This window comes from Rhagoletis zephyria, unplaced genomic scaffold, assembly GCF_001687245.7.
Source record: "Rhagoletis zephyria isolate East Lansing unplaced genomic scaffold, Rhagoletis_zephyria_1.1 Rzeph_scaffold_00091, whole genome shotgun sequence".
NCBI classification, from domain to species: Eukaryota; Metazoa; Arthropoda; class Insecta; order Diptera; family Tephritidae; genus Rhagoletis; species Rhagoletis zephyria.
The window spans coordinates 228,187-248,509 of record NW_016157175.1 but is presented as its reverse complement, the minus strand read 5'-3'; the positions used below and the strand labels follow the sequence as shown (position 1 = coordinate 248,509).

General features: G+C 44.2%; 1 protein-coding gene across 1 annotated transcript in view; it reads right to left on the bottom strand.

Annotated features, from left to right (window-relative positions):
* Positions 1-2,739: 2,739 nt before the first annotated feature.
* dpy (fibrillin-like protein dumpy) overlaps positions 2,740-20,323 on the bottom strand; it is a 231,098-nt gene continuing 213,514 nt past the window's right edge. The window contains exons 76-89 of the mRNA XM_017630594.1: positions 19,980-20,294; positions 19,257-19,916; positions 18,341-18,655; positions 17,922-18,272; positions 17,249-17,857; positions 16,850-17,179; positions 15,677-16,762; positions 12,600-13,202; positions 12,065-12,265; positions 11,805-11,999; positions 10,724-11,725; positions 7,432-10,656; positions 6,932-7,360; positions 2,740-6,584 (exon numbers count right to left, since the gene is read on the bottom strand). Of these exons, the coding sequence (XP_017486083.1) occupies positions 6,343-6,584; positions 6,932-7,360; positions 7,432-10,656; positions 10,724-11,725; positions 11,805-11,999; positions 12,065-12,265; positions 12,600-13,202; positions 15,677-16,762; positions 16,850-17,179; positions 17,249-17,857; positions 17,922-18,272; positions 18,341-18,655; positions 19,257-19,916; positions 19,980-20,294 (9,563 nt within the window). The 3' untranslated portion in view covers positions 2,740-6,342. The remainder of the gene's footprint in view (positions 6,585-6,931; positions 7,361-7,431; positions 10,657-10,723; positions 11,726-11,804; positions 12,000-12,064; positions 12,266-12,599; positions 13,203-15,676; positions 16,763-16,849; positions 17,180-17,248; positions 17,858-17,921; positions 18,273-18,340; positions 18,656-19,256; positions 19,917-19,979; positions 20,295-20,323) is intronic.

Genomic DNA, 20,323 nt, shown 5'->3' with positions numbered 1-20,323 from the left:
CGGTGTCCATTCGAACGACATGACCAAGCCAGCGGAGCCGCTGTATTTTAATTCGCTGCACTATGTCCATATCGTTGTAAAGCTCATACAGCTCATCGTTCCATCGTCTGCGGTACTCGCCGTCGCCAACGCGTAAAGGACCGTAAATCTTCCGCAAAATCTTTCTCTCAAACACCCCAAGAGCCGCCTCATCGGATGTTGTCATTGTCCATGCTTCTGCGCCATATACCAGCACGGGCATGATGAGTGACTTATAGAGCGTGGTTTTCGTACGTCGAGAGAGGACTTTACTCCTGAATTGCCTACTCAGTCCAAAGTAGCACTTGTTGGCAAGAGTGATTCTACGTTGGATTTCAATGCTGACATTATTATCGGTGTTAATGCTGGTTCCCAAGTAAACGAAATTCTCTACTTTCTCGAAATTGTAACTGTCAACAGTGACGTGGGTGCCAAGGCGCGAATGTGCTGACTGTTTGTTTGATGACAGGAGATACTTCGTCTTGTCCTCGTTTACCACCAGACCCATGCGCTTTGCTTCCCTATCCAACTTGGAAAAGGCAGAACAGACTTCGCGGTTTTTGTTACCGATGATGTCGATGTCATCGGCATAAGCCAGCAATTGCACGCTCTTGTAGTAAATTGTTCCTGAGCGGTTCAGTTCTGCAGCTCTTATTATCTTCTCCAACATCAGATTAAAGAAGTCACATGAAAGGGAGTCGCCCTGTCTGAAACCCCGTTTTGTGGCGAACGGCTCGGAGAGGTCTTTTCCAATTCTGACGGAGCTGGTGGTATTGCTCAACGTCATTTTACACAGCCGTATGAGTTTTGAGGGGATGCCAAATTCAGACATAGCGGCGTATAGGCAACTCCTTTTAGTGCTGTCAAAAGCGGCTTTAAAGTCGACAAATAGGTGGTGAGTGTCGATCCTTTTCTCGCGGGTCTTTTCCAAGATTTGGCGTATTGTGAATACCTGGTCTATGGTGGATTTGCCAGGTCTAAAGCCACACTGATAAGGCCCAATCAGTTCATTGACGGTGGGCTTCAGTCTTTCACACAATACGCTCGATAAGACCTTGTAACCTATGCTTAGAAGGCTGATCCCGCGGTAGTTGGCGCGAATGGCGGGGTCACCTTTCTTGTGGATTGGGCAGAGCACACTTAAATTCCAGTCGTCGGGCATGCGTTCATCTGACCATATTCTGCACAAGAGTTGATGCATGCACCTTATCAACTCCTCGCCGCCGTACTTGAATAGCTCAGCTGGCAGGCTGTCAGCTCCAGCGGCTTTGTTGTTTTTCAGCCGCGTTATTGCTATACGTACCTCGTCATAGTCAGGCGGTGGAACGTCGACTCCGTCATCATCGACTGCGGGCTCGGGTTCTTCTTCTCCACAACTTTCCGTGCTGCTACCATTTAGTAGGGCGGAAAAGTGTTCCCTCCATAATTTAAGTACGCTCTGGACATCAGTTACTAGGTCGCCATTATTGTTCTTACAGGAGTGCGCCCCCTTTACAATAAAGAGGTGCCTCGTAAAAAATTTAGATGTTGATAATTTAAGCACCACCCTGATGTACCCACATCTATTTATAGGAAGTATATCTGGAAACCAGGTACTCACAAAATTTGATGGCAAAGCATTAGGCGATTCAGTCGCATGCATAAATAGGTTACGCTAGAAATTAAGCATTAATTTCATACCATTTTATTCGGTTCATTTCGGGACCAGAAAACAACGTTTTCATAACCACTTCGGAAATAGTTCAGAACTATTTCAGGATCATTTCGAACTAAGCCAAAATTGTTCTTAGGTAATCCTGAAGTGGTTCTGAAAAAGTCGTGAACTTGTCCCGAAAAGATTTGGAACAAGCTTAGCCCCCTAAATGATCCTGAGCCGAAATAAAAAGTTTGGAAAAGGTTGTGAAATGGTCACTTATTAGTCCCAAAATGATCCTGAACTAATCGCACAATGTCCCTAGATGAGTTCTCAACTACTCCCGAAATGGTCTTAAACTAGTGCCAAAACGGATCCAAAGTTTTCGTGAACTAGCCTTCGAATCGTGCGTTGAATAACAAACCTAGCGTATGTATGTAAGCAAAGTTATATTCCGGGGTTTTTATAATGGAGTTGCCACCTTTTGGTAAATTCTATGGAATCCATTATAAAAGTTAGGAATAAAATTCAAATAAATTAGATAGGCACAATTTTCAAATATGCGCTTCAAATGAAATGGGTTTAGTAATTTAATTGTAGAATATTTTGGAGTAGGGTTGCCATCCGAAAATTGTCAAATAAATTAAGACGATATTTTTATTTTTATTTTATTCGTATTTATTTTTATAATTATTAGTTTACATTAAGCAATACAAAATATTAATAAGTTTTTTTTTCGTTTTACTTTCAAACATTTCCTTTTAAATACAATTCATTTTTAATAATTAAAATTTAACTATTGTTTTTAACAATTTACATACAATCATTATTATTGTCAATCGCGCTGTATTTTTTTCTTTATATAAATATCTATGTGTAGTTATATTTGCTGCCAGTGCAAAAAGTTCTCCATGTGTATTAGGCAAAATATTGCCTTTTCGATGGAAATTTAAGAATTATATTTTTGAAGCGTAAAGAAAACTAAAAGTTGCTATTTAAGTATTTAAAGTAAATTTGTAAATATGGCGGTCAAAATTTTCGAAAATTATTTAATACAAATTTAGTTTATTGTAAAATTGTTTTTTAAAAAATATTCTCTTTTTGTGAGTTTTGCCTGGCAATGGCGTTATGAACGAAATAAATTACAAACAAAAAACAAAAAAAAAATAAGAAAAAAATCCTATACAATGCGAAAATTCTAAATTCTATTTACAGTTGCTTTTAAGGTTAGATTTCTATTAACTGCTAACATTGCTGGCTAAAGCAATGAAAGTGTTTTGTTGTGTGTGTTTATTTTTTTGTGTGTCTTTCGGTGTGTGGTGTGTGTTTTTTGTTGTTGTTTAATTTTTTAAATTGTTTTATTTAGTTGAAAGTAAAAATTTAACTTAAAGTAGTGACTATACATTTCGATTCGTTTTTGTTTTTGTATGTTTCGTTCTTTTTATTTTTTGTTATTCAGTTTAGAAAGTTTCGCTATGCCGCTTAGCTTTCCAAACGCTTTTGACTCAAAGGCACAGCGTAAATTCAACGCAAACACGCAAGCAACCAAAGTTCGCTGCACAGTTGCTGGCTGTTGCGGTGAATTCACGTCGTTGCCAGAGTGTATGTAGGCGATGGTTGAGTGGGGGGCGCGCATACTTGTTTAAATTTTTTTTTTTGGATTTTTTTTTTTAATTTTTTAGTAGCGTTTTTAGTAAAGTTTTACACATACATATATCGCGTTTATATTTATTTATATATATATATATATATTTAATCATAATTTGCGTACGCACTTCGCAATCACAACAAGCATACATTAAGGTTTAAAATTAAATAAGGAAAAAAACGTTTAAATAAAATTAAAAAAAAAAAATTCATTAACAAAAATAATTTTTTAATAAAAAAAGTAAACGCACTTGACTAACACGCTTTTTTACTTGCTTATGATTGGTTATATTAAATTTCAAATATTTTTAATATTATTTTTTTTTTTATAAAATGTTATTAGTACGCGTTAAATATTTAATAGTAAATACATTATATTAAAATTAATTAAGCAAATCCTCCATTAGTCGCTTTGCGGATAGGCAGAAGTGTTAAAAAATGTATATAAAATTTATTGAATAATAATTTTTTAATAAAAAATCGGAACAACGTTTAGGCAGCTATTTTATTATTTGTTTTTTTTTGTAATTTTTGATATTTACAAAAATCGTGCGCACAAATGCAAAGCGCAAGGCATGATGGGGGCAGCTTGGTGGGCGAATATTTTTTCAAGCCTTTTATTTTTAGCTGAGGAAGTGCTTGGCAGTCAAGTTGTTTTTGGTTTTTATTGTTGTATATATGTATGACTTTTCGTTTGCTTTCTCCAGTGCTTTTTTTAAGCGTTCCACAATTTGTTGGTTGTTTTATTTATTTGCCTTTGTTAATAAATAAATAAACATCTCTTATGCTTGATTTGTTGTTGTACAAAACATTTTAATTTATTTTTCTTTAAGTCGCCATATTCGTTTAACTACAGTTGCTTCAACATAACCTCCTTAGCTTCAAACAGGTTTGAAAGGTTTTTTTTGTAACTTCCTTCTTTTATACAAAGTTGTGTCAAGAGGTTTTCACAAAGCTTCTAAAAGGTTTTTTTTTCTAACTTATTTTTTGTTGGCTCTCTTTCCACCATTTTTGGTTGCTTTCGATGCTTTCCTTCGTAATTTCTTTTCGCCGCTCTTTTCTTGCCCTTCTGCCCCACCTTGTCTTTGCTTTTTGGAGTATTTTTTTTCTCCTTCTTGCATTGTTCATTTGATTCTTCGAGTGTCTCAGGGCAGTTTATAGTTTTCTTCATTTACATTTATAAGTTATAGGAAAATTTTATAGCATATATACATACACCTATAACTATTTACTTAGACTGTGTGCTGTGTTTTTTTTTTTTGTTTCTTTTTTCTATAATACAAGTGCATATCTAGTAGAGGTCCACCTAACCTAATCATATCTCTCTAACGTGTTCCACTTTTTTTTTTAAATTTATTTGATTGCATACAATGAACAACTCCGCTATACGGCTTTCGTATACTTTTGTTACTGAGTGTAGCGCCCAAAAGTATGCAGTATTCGAGTCTGTGAAACGGTTCGCGAGTTACATGGTTAGACCAGTGGATTGGAGTACAGCATATACAAAATATACAGAAGAAGAATAATGCCTTAAGCTGAAATCTGAATTTGCAGTACATTCGGTGATGAGGCAAGCGCTCTCTCTGGCTGCATAGTATTCTTAATCTGCTGAAATCAAGATCAGTATCTTTCTTCTTTTTTGACGTGGAATTGCCAGTGGTCATGTTCTTTACAGTGAACAAGTTGTTCCGGCCGTCATCATTTTATGCATTCGTCGCTGTCGTTGGTGAGTTCCGCCTGCTCTACTCTGATCATATTAGTGCGGCCGCCATAGAAATGCCAATGCCTCTTCTGTATACTGTTTATTCTGTTCTGTGTTTGGAGGTAGCCCACCACCTACAGAGTTTTTCATGTGCGTATGTATTTATATATGTAAATAAGTATGTATTATAGTACATTGTTTTTTTTTTTTTACAGGGAAGACAAGTCTTTAATTACTAATACAATAGTGGCATATGTCAGTGGTAGCGTAATTGTATACATACTATTTCCTTAAGTATCCATACAAATATGCTATTCGTGCTTTTCGACTAATGAAGAAGTTGTATTTGTTAGATGAGAATTCTTTCGTAGCCTGGCTACCTTTCTGCAATACTTCAGAAAAGAAAAGAAAAAATATTTTTCTGAGGTATTGCGTTCATTTCCTATTTCTATCACTTTCGCTTTCTTTTTCCCTTTTTCGCTCTTTTCTCTTCTCTTAAACACCTTCTCATGCCCGATAAGCCTTTTTGCCTTTTTCTTCAACTACTAACTATGCGTAAATGCCTTTGTGCTACTCTTTCTTCTACATATGTATAGTATGTTTGTCTATAAACATAAGCAGTGTTATAGCTTTGGCAGTTGTTCATAGTTATTTTTAAAAATATTTTTTTCTAACTACAGTTTTTTGTTTAATTGCGTACTCCTATTAAAAAAAGTATAAAAAAATTAAAAAAAAGAAAATATCTGTACAAAAAAAAAAATTTAAATATTTAAATGTTATTTTAACGCATTTATCGCATACTTTGCTTTGAAGAAAAATTCAAAAAGCTACTTGAAATTCTCATTTTAGTTAAAATACGAGCGCTCGGTAGCCTTTGACGTCTAATTAGGCTAGGCTACGCTACGCTCTTTAGGAATGTCATGGTGAGTTGAGGAAAAAATATTTACTTATACATTTACATAAAGTATATAATACACTCTCAGTTACGCGTGATTTTTTCATACGAAATCATAACGTATTTTCGTAAATTTTGACACATTCTGTTTCATATTTCTCTTTCACTATATTTGGTTGTGCTCGCTTAACGCTTTTGTTTTTCTTTGCGCTCATTTGTTTACCTCTATATTTCAGATATTACAGCAAATCGTTAATCAATGAGCACACGCGCGCTCTCAAACTTTTTGCACGAGCTTCTTTTCTTTAGCTATACAAATTCGTTTACTTTTTACTAAATTACATTATGATTCTTTCATTTTATCATCTTTCATCAATTTTGTTTTGCTTTAAATTTCTTAACTAACCTAAAAACTAGCATATTTACTCGTTCGTTTTTGATTCTTCCTTATGATAGATAGTCTGGTGTTGGCTCTGGCACAGCTTCAGCATTCGCAAATAGCGGATTGGGGAACTCTGGCGGATGCGGTAGCGGCGCTAGTGTTTTTGGTCGCCGACGATAGGCCATGAGCCAGCAGGATACGGCCACTGCGACAGCTACCAAAGCCAATAGAGCTGTTATCACCAGCGCTATTATCAGCCCCACCATGGAGACGCAAATGTCTTCAACGCGTTGCGCGGCGGGTTTGACTGTAAAGAAGAGAAAATTTGAAAACAATTGTTAATAAACTTGTGAAACGTAATCGCGCGTGTGCGCTCTTTCCTCTATATTTCACTTTCGCGCTAATACGCGCTCTCTCTCTTGTTCTGGCGCTTCAAAAACGAGCGCCTTTCTCATTCGCGCTAGCCCACACGCTTCTGTCTCTTTCTCTCTTACGCATACCACTTTTCTCTTTCGCACACACAGGCTCTCTCGCTCTTTAACGAGCATTCTTCCAATGTCTTCACTACTTTTCTCTTTCATACATATTCACTTTGCCTTTTCCTCTCTCTCTCTCTCTCTGTCTCTCTAGCCCTTTCCCCCTTTCCCTACTTACTATTCGCATCATTGATGCCTGGACCGCTGCGCTTCTCGAATGTCAATATCGCATTCGATGATATGGTTATCTCTTCACGCAATTGTCCTTCAACGCCAGTGTTAGTCGCCACCGCAGTTGTATCTGTGGAGTTGTCCGCAATCGCTCGTCTTCTTCTACGCCCGAAAGCGTTATAGCCGCGGCAATTAACCGGTTGGCATCTACCAAAGCAGACGCGTATATTACATTGGAAACGTATATTATCACTGGAGGGGAATTTGAAGGCATTAAAGTTGGCCATGAGGCTGTTGGTGTCCGGATTGTATTCCCATTCGCCAAAGATTGAGGCGTCGGTGGCGCAACCATTCTCATCGGTTACAATATACTCATTCTCCACATTATCCTCCATTGTTTTGGCAATGCAAGAACGCGCGAAGCCACCATAGATTGCTAAAAATAAATGAGATCGAAACCAAATTTAAGTTAAGTTCAAAAATGCACGCGCTCTCAGAAATACTCACTTGCTGGCTCTACGTCTACTTGCAGTTTGAGATTGTCGCCAATCTCCGCCGAATTGATCTCTTCGCCTTCGTGCGTAATGATGCGCATTTGACAGATAGGCGGTGGTCCAGTGTTGGCAATTGTACCTGCTGTGGTTAGCATGGATACATTGAAACCGAGCGTGACATTCTTCTCACCCGTCTGGTAGACACATTTGATGTTGTAAGCTTGCGCTTTGTAAGTGACCAATTTAGGATGTTTCTGTATGACCAATACAAAGCTGGCAATATCTTTTACAGCTTGCATGCCGCAACTGCCGAAGTGCACACGGAAGATTTCGGTTCGTGGTACGCTTTCGCCCGCCAGATTGACCACCCGTCGACATTCTTCATCCTTGCTGTGTCCCTTCACGTAGAGCACACCATTGAAACCGGGCTCGGTAATATGTATCTCGACTTGTACACCGTCAGCCAGACAGCTGACCAACATATCGGGTCGTGGGAAATCCGTCCGGAAGTTGGTGTGATTGCAGATGAGCTCTGGATTACCGGTGTAGCCGGTGATGCATTGACATTGCGCTCTATGATTGATAGCATTACAGAATGCGTTCACGCCGCAGAGCTTTTGCAGACATGGATCCTCGCAGGTCTTGGTTCGCGTGTTACAGTAGCGATTGTCGGCGCAGTCGTCATTCGTTTCACAGCCAGGTTGGTCTTCGGCCACGCATTCGCCGGCAGGTGTGAGTCGGTAGCCATGGTCCGTTGGGCAGATACAGCGTCCACGTTCATCAATTACCATGCCGCGTTCTAGCGCGCATACACAGCGCCCATTTTCGTCAATCTTATAGCCTTGTTGTGGCAGGCAGGGTGTGCAATATTCGTAGATGTCCAAAGCAGTGCCTGGTGGGCAGATACACTGACCGTCTATGTCGCGCACAAATCCTTTCTCGATCACGCACAATGAACGCTTATCGCACTGTACGGCTGCGTTACCAGTGTAACCCTCCAAGCATTCGCAAATCATTGTACGCACTGGTACTGTATCCAGCACGCGACAATCAGCATTCACGCCACACGGATGTGTTGCGTTGCATGGATTGACGCATTCGCCGCGTATGCAAGCAGTTTGGCTCGGACAATCGCCGTCGTAGGTGCAAATTGGTATTTCGCGTAGTGGCTCGCAACCATTGCGGCGCGCAATAGTGCCTGGTGGACAGCCACATTCCGGACGATGGTTGTAGACTTTGCATATTTCGTCATATGCACATACAGCCTTCGTCTCGCATGGGTTTTCACATTTTCCATTTACACAAGCCTTATCGGACGGACACTCGTTGTCAGCCCGACAGCCGAGTGGTGTGCAAGCGATGCGCGCATTTCCGCGGTAGCCTGGCACACATTCGCACACGGCGCGGTGGTCAACTGCCAGACACTGGGCATTCCTGCCACACTGCTCACCTTGACAGGCAGGCACACAAAGTTGGTTCCGGCAAGCGTGCGTCGCTGGACAGTCGGAGTTGATGGCGCATTCTATTTTGGAGCACTCAAATTCTGGATTTCCTTCATATCCTTGACGACATGTGCATACAGGTTTATGGTCCTTGATGCGACACTCGGCATTCAAGCCGCAGTTGCAGGGATCGCGGCAGACGCCATTAACACAAGATTTATCTGCAGCGCAGTCGGAGTCGGCAATACAGCCGCCTACATCCACTATGGTCTTCGTTGGTTTACAAGTGCCGCTACCGCTGCTGATATAGCCATCGGGGCAGATACAGATCATGGTACGCACTGGCGAGGTCGGGGTAACTTGGCATTGAGCAGGTCTGTTGCACGGTTCGAGCGTGAGACAAGGGTCTACGCACTCATCGTTGATGCAGGCCAAAGTTGCGGGGCAGTCTGTATCTACTCGGCATGTGGGTTGTGGTTCTGGACGGCAATCGACGTATGGATTTCCTAGGAAGCCAGTTGGACAGCGACAGACTGCCAAGTGATTTTGCGCGCGGCATTCGGCGCGTGGTGAGCATGTGTTGTGATAGATGCAAGGGTTTACACACTGTTCATTTTGACACATTTTGTCGGTGGGACAGTCGTTGTTCGTGAGACAGCCGATGACGCGACAACGCTCATAGGCATTGCCACGATAACCGCTCTTGCAGCGGCAGACAGCGCTATTCGCCTGTACATGGCACTCGGCGTTGATGCCGCAAGGATCGTTAACCAAGCAGGGGTTGATGCAATTGCCGTTGATGCAAGCCTTACCTGAGTCGCACTCACTGTCGATGCGGCAACCTATCGTTCGACAGACGGAGTAAGGATTACCTTCGTAACCATCTTGGCAAGAGCAAGTAGCGCGATGATTCTGCACCTGACAAATGGCGTTGGTGCCACAGTTGCATGGATTGCGACACTGACGGTTGATGCACGCCTCCTGGTCTGGACAATCGGCGTCAGTGCTACAACCTGGTGGGCTTTGCAGCACAATAGGTTTGCACTCACCGCGCGCATCGGGCACATATGATTCGGGGCATTCGCATACCATAGTTCGTACTGGTACACTATCAAGTACACTACATTTAGCTGAGGCGGCACAAGGTGAAAGTATGGTGCACGGGTTCTGGCACTTGTTGTCAATGCAGGCCAAGCGGCTCGGGCAATCGCCATCATCGCGGCAAACAGGCTCCACAGGACGTCGCTCACAGTAAGAGTATGGGTTGCCGAGCGGCATTGTTTCGGGGCAGCGGCAGACAGCGCGATGTTGTAGCGCCTGACAGATGGCATTTTGTGCGCAGGGACTATCCTGGCAAGGATTAATACATTGATTGCGTACACATGCTTGATTCGTGGCGCAATCATAGTCCGAATGGCATTCGACGCGCACGCAACGTTGGAACGGATCACCCTCCAAGCCAGCGGGGCAGCGACAGGTGGCGCGATGATTGCGACCAAAGCACTCGGCATTGAGCGCGCATGGATCGCTTACTAAGCAAGGATTAACACATTCACGGTTAACGCATTGCTGATCCGTGGAACATTCGTCGTCCGATTGGCAGCCAATTTGTACGCAGCCGAATTGCGCATTCCCAGAGTAGCCAGGTTGACAGTAGCAGATGGGGTGATGATTGCGTACGATGCAGTCGGCATTCGGGCCACAATTGCAAGGGTTGACGCAACGTTCGTTGACGCATGACTCGGTTAGTGAACAATCAGAATTGGATTTGCAGCCAATTGTGGATACGTCTGGTGCTGTAGGTTAAAGAAAGGGAAGGCACATTAGCTATTCTAAAGTGAGGAAAAGGGTATTTGTACTTACGTGGTACACAAGCGACGCGCGCATCGCCTTTGAAACCGGGCGGGCAGCGACACACAGCTGCTCTGTTCTGAACATGGCAGTAGGCGCCGGGTCCGCAAGGATCTTCCACACACGGATTTATGCAGCGTTCATTCTTGCAAGTCTTATCATTTGAACAGTCATCATTTTTCGTACATTCCGCGCCCGGTGTCTTAGGTTGTTCGTGTACTATCAGTTGACATTCGACGCGTGGATTACCTTCGTAACCGCGTGGGCATGTGCATTCCGCATAGTGATCGCGCGAGCGGCATTGTGCATTAACACCACAACGTTCCAGACGGCATGCGTCGATGCAAACGCCGCGTTGACATACCTCAGCGTTGCTACATTCATCGTTGCTCTGGCAACCACTTACAACTTCATGTTTAATCGGAACACAATTGCCCGAGGTGTCGGTGATTGTATCGCTCGGACACTTGCAGATCATGGTACGTAGCGGCAGTGTATCGAGCACGTGACAGGTTTGTTGAGGTGTGCAAACATGTGGCGTAGCGCATGGATTTGCGCAATGCTGGTTGATGCAAGCCAATTGCGAAGGACAGTCGGCATCTTGCGTGCACTCCGGTGCGACCTTAGTCGGTGGTTCGCGTGGCAGTTGGCATTCGACGAACGCGTTGTCTGTGTAGCCTGAACGGCACTCACATTGCGGCTGATGACGTCTACCTGTGCAAATGGCATTCACAGCGCAGGTGTCTTCATCGCAGACCGGGCGGCAGACTCGATTCAGGCGATCGCAAGCTTCATGATCGGCGCAATCCTCGTTGAATTGACAATGACCTGTGATGCAGGAAACAAATGGACTGCCTTGTGTGCCTGGTGGACAAATGCAGACGGCTTGGTGATTCTGTGGCGCGCACTGTGCTCCAGTGCCGCAGCGTACTTCGCCATAGTTGCAAGGGTTCACACAATTTTCATTGATGCAGGCCTTGTCGTAGGGGCAGTCGGCGTTGATCTTACATTCCGCTGTATGAATAGACGATGATAGTTAGAGTTAGGGTCACGGTTGGAAATTTATTTGCGCTAAAAGCGCTTGGAGACTTACGTTTGTAGCATTGAACTTGTGGATCACCACCCCAGCCAGCGGGGCAAGAGCAAATTGGGCGCGAGTTGCGCACGCGGCACTCGGCATTGCCAGCGCATGGGTTTGCTTCAGCGCAGGGATCTTGGCAGCGCTGATTGATGCAGGCCGTGGTCGGTGTGCATTCCGTATCGTGCGTGCAGCCGGCGGTAATTTGAGCTATAGGACAAGCGAGAGTAAATATAAAAAGTGAATACTTCTATTGTCGGTAGGGTAAAGCTTACGTGGTTGGTAACAGTTGATGAACGGATCGCCTTGAGTGCCTTGTGGGCAACTGCAGACGGCGCGATGTCGTTGCGCTAAGCATTCGGCGGTGCGCGCGCAAGGCGAGCCATCGGTGCAAGGATTCACGCAAACACCATTTCGACAGGCCTCGGTATCTTGGCATTCGCTGTTCGATTGACAGCCGTGATCCCGTGCAGGTTCTGTGGTGGAAAATGAGAATTAGTGTTCATCAGGAGTCAGGGTAATTGTAGCAGAAAAAGAAAAGAAACGAAAGAGCTAGCTGCTTTGTGCTTGCTAAACTTGCAAAGTTGTGTATAACTGTACAACAAAGTGTTAAATTGTTGGTTAACATGCGCTTTTGACACGCTTTAGCTTCAACGCATATAAAAGTTATACAAATAAATATATATACAATGCAACTAAAATATGTGTAGCTATAAAAGTAATCAAAAATTATGCTGCAATGAGAAAAAGACTCAAAAAGGCATAGATTTAAAACTCTACAAACACTTTTAAACCCCACCGTCAACCTACCTTTACGACAGCCAACATCAGCATCACCAACATAACCGGGTTCACATTGACAGATCATTGTGCGTAACGGTAGTGTATCCACCACCGAGCAAATAGCATTCGCGCCACATGGTTGCGTCACAGCGCATGGATTCTTACATTCTCCGCCGAAGCACGCCAACTTGCTGCTACAATCCGCATCCATAGTACATTGTGGTGCCACTTTAGGTTCCTCGAGCACACAGCTCACTAGCGGATTGCCACTGTAGCCTGGTGGGCAACGGCAAAGCGCGCGATGATTATCGACGCGGCACTGCGCGCCAACACCACAATTGCATGGATCTTCACAGCGTTCATTCTTGCAGGCCAAATTAAAGGTACACTCATCGTCGCTTGAGCATTCGGGACGCTCGCAGCGCACCAAAGGATTGCCACGATAACCGTCTGGACAATGGCAGCGCGCTTTGTGATTGTAATCGGCGCGGCAAATAGCATTCGTGCCACATTGTGTGTATGGGCAAGGATCGGTACATTGCTTGTTGATACAGGCCTCGGTGGCGGGACATTCCTCGTCTGAACGGCAGCCAATTAGGTGGCAGTAGCTGAAAGCGTTGCCCGTGTAACCTGGTGGAGAAAAAAAAAATATATATTAATTACATGATAAACTACTGATATTGGATAATTGGTAAAACAAAAACGAATGTATGGACATTTCAAAGAAAAAATATTGGAGATTTTTCAATTGGACCCTTGACTAATCTTTGTGTTACGGCGGAAAAAATATCAGAAGTAACTATGTATGTATATGTAATATTCGATATCGACCAATCAATGCCATAATCGCAAGAGCCCAATGTTCCGTGCTCATGGCTGTTAACCTGGTGGTATTCCTTCATGACTTCACTAATAAGTCCATTTTTAATATGCTATAGTGCGTCGAAAATTTTCTAGCAGGTTTCGGTGTAATATGGCCCATTGTGTTTCAGCCAACTGCACGAAATGGGGCAAAAGTTTATTATTTGTCGCATTGGTCAGGAGATGCTCTAGCCCTTGTTAATTTATCAGCCTCCTTTTTACGGTTATACTTTATATTCCTATGACCAAGTACACAGGCGATGCAGATATTCATTGATTCGAATATCGGCGTTAACATACAGCTACAATCCCTGAATAACTTAGTATTGTTCGTAATTGATTTCACAGCCAAAAGTGCTTCTCGACTATCCGAGAAAATGTATGCCTTATGTTACGGGTTCTCTTGGAGGATGTAAGCAAAGTTGGATAGTCGGAACGAGAGACACATCCATCATCTCAGATAATACTCCCTCATCCAGGGCACAGCACATTTTTGAACCTATCAGTATAGATGGCGTCGAAATTCTTCTCAATTACCCTGCTTTAACTCCAATGACGCCTAAACGGAAACTTCACATAAACTATGCTCATTTTACCTCTTATAAAAAAACCTTGCGCTTTTCTACTTTCAATTAAAGAATTTCTTGCAATAATGCACAATAGGATAAAGGTGTCTAATGCAACGCTAAAGCACTTCGTCTCAGAGGATATTGTGAGATTGGGCTAAAGAGGTTTCAAATAATTTCATTTATAATTACTCCGGGTAGCTAAAATTCTTTATGCCATTACCTCTTAATATCCTCACCGCAGACCCGCTAAAGTTTGTTCCATTGCCGTTTACGGGAAAATACAAACCGAAACTTAATTTCAATATTCTTGTGTAGTGGACACTTGAATGCACTGACAAGGTCTAGTTAGGTATAGTAAGGAAGCGCTCGATTGAAAATGTTGGTAGAGTTCGCCCTTTGAGGGAACTATAAAAAAAGCCTTAGGGATCATCTGGCCTTGAAGAATTGCCCTAAAAAATTATACATCGGCTAGCTTATGTCCACCTCTCTGGTTGGTGGATCGATATGAAACAACATCTTATCTTCAGTTCAGTTTTAGGCACTAGTCCCAACAAAGTTTCTCGTGAAGATATCTGATCCCTAGGCTCAGATGTTTAGACACAAATGGATCGGAAATAAGTAAAAGCATTAGATTAGCCCTGGTATTTAACCGTCCTAACCTGGTAGTTTGCGCTGCGCACTAACAATCGGTATGACGCAGACTGGATCGTTAGTCCGTGCAATAGCTACAAACTATAGAAACAATGGAGAACTGCTGAGTCTAGGTAAAGCTTCTCATAAAAGCACCAGTCTTAGAGATGGGTAATGCGTCTAACTATCAATGTTTCAGTTGCCTGATAGAGGTCTCTACATTAAGAAAGCAGGTGATAAAATATTGAAGCCTGCAATACGAAAAAATGTATGCGCCCTGAATGGAACATGAGAAGATCAAGAGAAATTCTAACTTTCAGTAAAGCTAAAAGAGACTGCTAACAACAGACTCGAATTATGTTCCTGCGATCTCTTCGGGAGTATGCATAGAAGAGCTGTTCAAAGCTTATAACCTACTGGAGATTCCTGTTAACATTTTCCCACGGCAATCGGGTCCTCCTAACATAAATGACCCAGATTTATATTTTATTAACGACTGCCACTTCGTGGATTTTAATAGCTTGGAAAGATGTTAGAAGGAGTACTAGATCGGAATGGTTGGAAGACACGTATGAACTATTATGGGAAAAAACATTTTCCGAGCGCGGGAATAGGTCTGTGAGGCCGCCGAGCAGTCCCTATATGATAACCTAACCTTACCCTCCTTAACTACTTACTTTCAAGAGAAAAAAAAATACCGCAGAAAAACCCAGAAACTGACACCAATGCCGTTGCATCCAAAATTACCTACGGACTGAAGTAATTTACTCATAGGCGACTGCACCAGACACGATGGCCTGTTATTGGATCTGAGGCTATTACTGCATGATTTTGTCGGCCCTACTTTATGAGCAACATATATTTAAGATATCAGTGGAATCTCGAAAACTATGTTTTTTCTCTTCGAAATTGTAAAGATTAAAATGTGCAAACGCTTCTTGGTTAAACGTCTCCAAACTCAACAAGATACTACTAAAGTCTCTGCTTAACTATACCCATTGCAAACGAGTACTAAAATATATGTTCTAGGCTTCTTGTACTCACCTTCATTGCAGACGCAGAGTGGTCGGTGTAGCTGCACATGACAGCGCGCATTTGTGCCACAGATATTCGAGAGTTCACATGGATTCTGGCATGCCTGATTTATGCATGCCTTATCGTTGGAGCATTCCGAGTCGGTGGTACATTCTGGCCTTGGCGCTGGTATTTCTTCCATTTGTGGCAGACACTGATTAAACGGTGAACCATAGTAACCAGCTGGACATGTGCATACCGCCTTATGATTGATAGCATTACAAATTGCGTTCACACCGCAAGCATTGATACATGGATCGCGACATTTCTGATTAATACAAGCACGATTACGGGAGCAGTCCTCATTAGTTACACACTCTGGATATGTACAAGTGGCAGCGCCATTAATAACTTGGCAAATGCCATTGCTACGGCATGGTGATGGATTGCATGGATCCACAGGTTTCGGTGGCGCATGACATTCAACAAACGGATTGCCAACCATTGAATTTGGACAGCTGCAGATGGGATTGTGATTCACCGTCTGGCACTGTGCACCATAACCGCAAACACCAGGGCATGGGTCGACGCACTTCGAATTGACGCACGCTCTATCCTTGGCACAATCCGAACTAAGTGTACATTCGGGACGACAGCCTTGGCCATATGGATTGCCGAAGAAGCCTGGTAAGCACTCGCAAATGCCTTGATCGCGCTGCACTTTGCAGACGGTGTTGATGCCACATGGTGTTGGATAGCAAGGATCGCGACGTTCTTCAGGCTCCATTGCGATAAGTGAGCACTGAATGAATGCGTTGCCAGTGTAGCCTGACGGACATGAGCATATCGGTATGTGGTTGTGTATGCTGCACAGCGCACCCACGCCGCAAGTGCCTGGGCAAGGATCGGCGCATTTGTTGCGTATGCAAGCCCGATTCGAGGGGCATTCAGAATTGCCAATACACTCAGGACGGCAACCCTCGTAGGGATTGCCGATGTAGTCGTTTATGCAGACGCAAGTGTAGCTATCGCCACGTCCGCGGCATTCACTGTTCGAGCCGCAAGGTGATGGACGGCAAGGATCGCGTGGTTCCTGTTTCGGTGGCGGTGGAAGAACTGAAATAAAATATAATAAACGTGAAAGTTTTAGAAATGAACCGGTTAAGTGGGTAAAAGGTTAATGTCAACTTGCTTGCGCCTTACTTTTAGGTGCCTCATAACATGCGCGGAAGGGATCTCCGGTCATGCCACTTGGGCAATGGCAATTTGGTATGTGGAAGGTGACAAGACAGTTGGCATTTACACCGCATGAGCCGGGACAAGGGTCACGGCATTTGAGATTGATACACGCCAGATTGTTAGGACAATCATCATTGGTCGAGCATTCTGGGTGACAATTGGGTGGAGCGCCAATATAATTGAGAAGGCAGGCACAACGAGCCTGTCCCTGTTCATCGGTACATTGCGCGTTAGGACCGCAAGGCGATGGAACGCAAGGGTTCTTTTGTACGCTTGGCGGTTCTTGACGTATTTCTATAAACAGTGTTTCAAACTGGTTAGTGGCTGGACTTTAATTCGCGATTTTTACCAGCAACCACTTACCTGTTCTCGTGCAAAGTGAATATGGATTACCGCTATAGCCGCGTATACATTCACAATGTGCGCGATGTTGCACTGTCTGGCACTCGGCGTTCTGACCGCACTGACCGGGACAAGGATCAACGCATTTATTGTTGATACACGCGTGTATTTGTGCACAATCCGAGCTAGTGTAACACTCCAGACGGCAGTTCGGTGGATTGCCCAAATAGCCGGTGATGCAAGAGCAGATGGCATTACCACCACGTTCAATGCACTGCGAATTAGGACCGCACGGTGATGGTTGGCAAGGGTTCTTCTGTTCGACATCACGCACTGGCTCGCAGGCGACGAATGCATTGCCAGTCATACGTTCAGGACAGCGACACATCGGTATGTGATTGATGACATCGCAGAGAGCGCGCTGACCGCAAGTGCCCGGACAGGGGTCCACACACTTATTGTGCACGCAGGCGCGATCACGCGCACAATCCGCATTGAGGACACATTCTGGGCGGCAGCCGATAAGAGGATCGCCGTGATACTCTGGAATGCAGGAACATTGACCGTTGTTGCAGACAGTATTTGCGCCACAAGGCGAGGGTATGCACGGGTCGATAGGTTCAGCCGGTTCTGTAAAGCGGTATGAGTAATCAATATAATAGAGAGTTCAACAAGCGTAGATCGATGAAATTACTTGGTGCTGGTGGTGGTGGTGGCAACAGACGACAGCTGGTAAACGGATCGCCGCTGTATCCCGCAGGACAAGAGCAGCTTGGTGTGTGATTGATAACATTACAGAGCGCTGCGAAACCGCAAGAGCCGGGGCATGGATCGCGACAACGTTGATTCATGCAAGCCAGATTGCTGGCACATTCCGCGTTGATTGTACACTCCGGCCTGCAGTTGGGTGGTGCGCCAATATAATTTGACAAGCAGCTGCAAGTCGCGGCGCCATTTACTTCGCGGCATTGTGCGTACGATCCACAAGGTGAGGGAATGCATGGATTGACGTCGCGCGGTGGTGCAGGCGCTGGAGTACGCGGCGCTAAAGGGGTAGTGAAAGGATAGTTGGTAAGTTGAGGGCGAAATGCGTCAAAGTGGGTTGTCGCTTACGTGGTATCGGTTGACAGCTGGTGAAAGCTTCGCCGGTATAACCTGATTTACAAGCGCATAACGGACTATGGTTACGTACGTGACACTCGGCATTAATTCCACATGCGCCCGGACAAGGATCCTTACATTTTTGATTGATGCATGCCTTATCCAATGGACACTCGGAGCTGACGACACATTCCGGATGACAGGCTGGTGGAACGCCTACGAAATCGGGCAAGCAGGAACAGACGGCTTGTCCATTTGAATCGCGACATTGCGCATTGGCGCCACACGGCGATGGTTGGCAGGGACTTACGGGAACGCTAGGTTCGGCTGTTATGAATTACAAGAAATTAGTATCAACTTTCAGGTATTGAAGGCAGTTGCAACCAATGCGTAAGCGAATATTATGGGCTACTAGGCCGCGAAAGCAAACTTTGTTATTTCGAAGCGGAGTAAGTATAGATTTAAATGTTTATTATACGCTTAAATTAATGTTATAATTATATTAAATGTATGTGCGCAATAAATATTGAGTGCAGTGGCTTTTCCCTAGTAACAAAGCTAAAAATAAAAGTTTTTTGCTTTAGGCAATTATGATGGAGGTTTTTCTTTTGAACTGCTAGTCGGGTATGAATCACATTGCTTAAACTTAGAGCTTTTTGCGGAAGGAAGTAAGAGTTATTACATAGCGGGTTACATTTACTGCCTTGGGTGACTGAAAGGGAGCCAAGTGCAGTTATTTGGGTGACTTGCAAAATTAGACTTTGCGGATTGGAAATTTTAATAGTTGGCTTTGAAAGGCATTACACTTTGAAGTTTAGTTTATTTAGTTTGGTAGTTCTGCATTGCTTTCGGGTTTAGAAAGTATAGTTATTGACTTTAGGGGCAGGAAGTTGAAGCGAAAAACCTGTGCTTATACAAAATTTCTTACGTTCTGCTTGCACCACTGTGCAACGCGTATACGGATCGCCGCGATAACCAGGTAGACATGCGCAGTTTGGTACATGATTGACGACATGACACATAGCGTCTGAACCGCACGTGCCAGGACATGGATCGCGACACTTCTGATTCTGACACGCCTTGTCCGCTGCGCAATCTGAGTTTCTAACACATTCCGGTCGACACACTTCATAGGGATTGCCGTAGTAGTTGGGTAGACATTGGCATACGCTAATGCCATTTCGCGGTTGACAAATCGCATTCGGGCCGCAGGGGCTGGGACTGCAGGGTAGAGCCACTTCCGTAGGCGGTTCTTGTTGTCGCACGCACGCGCTAAAGGGATCGCCGGTATAACCGCTTGGGCAGTAACACATTGCGCTGTGCGCCAACACACGACACTCGGCTGCAGCGCCACACGAGCCTGGACAAGGATCGGCGCACTTGCGATTAATGCATGCCTTGTCCGAAGCGCACTCAGCACTGGTAACGCATTCGGGACGGCAGTGTGGTGCAGTGCCGATAAATTCGCGTAAACAAGTGCACTGTGCGCCATTAGGTGTGGCGGTACATTCGGAGTTCGGACCGCAAGGTGACGGTTGGCAGGGATTCGTAGGCTTTTCATCACGTACTGGTGCTGGGGGTGGTGTAACTGCAAAAGGGGTTGATATGTTAAGTGAAAGGAATTTAACTGAGAATTTAATGGACGCAGTACTTATGGGTTGACAAGCAATAAATGGATCGCCCGTGTAGCGTTGTGGGCAAGCGCATATAGGGCTATGATTTTGCGGATGACAAATGGCGCGTAGACCGCAAGCACCGGCGCAAGGATCCTGGCAACGTTGATTTAAGCAGAACTTATCGAGCGTACACTCCGTGCTTGAGACGCACTCTGGACGACAGGATGGTGGAGCGCCAATAAAGCCAGGTAAGCAAGAACATATAGCTTGCTCATGCGCTTCGCGACACTGAGAGTTCGGGCCACAAGGGGAAGGATGGCAGGGATACACAGGCGCAGGAGGTTCAGCGGCTGAAATTGAGAACGTGTAAGCATCTAAA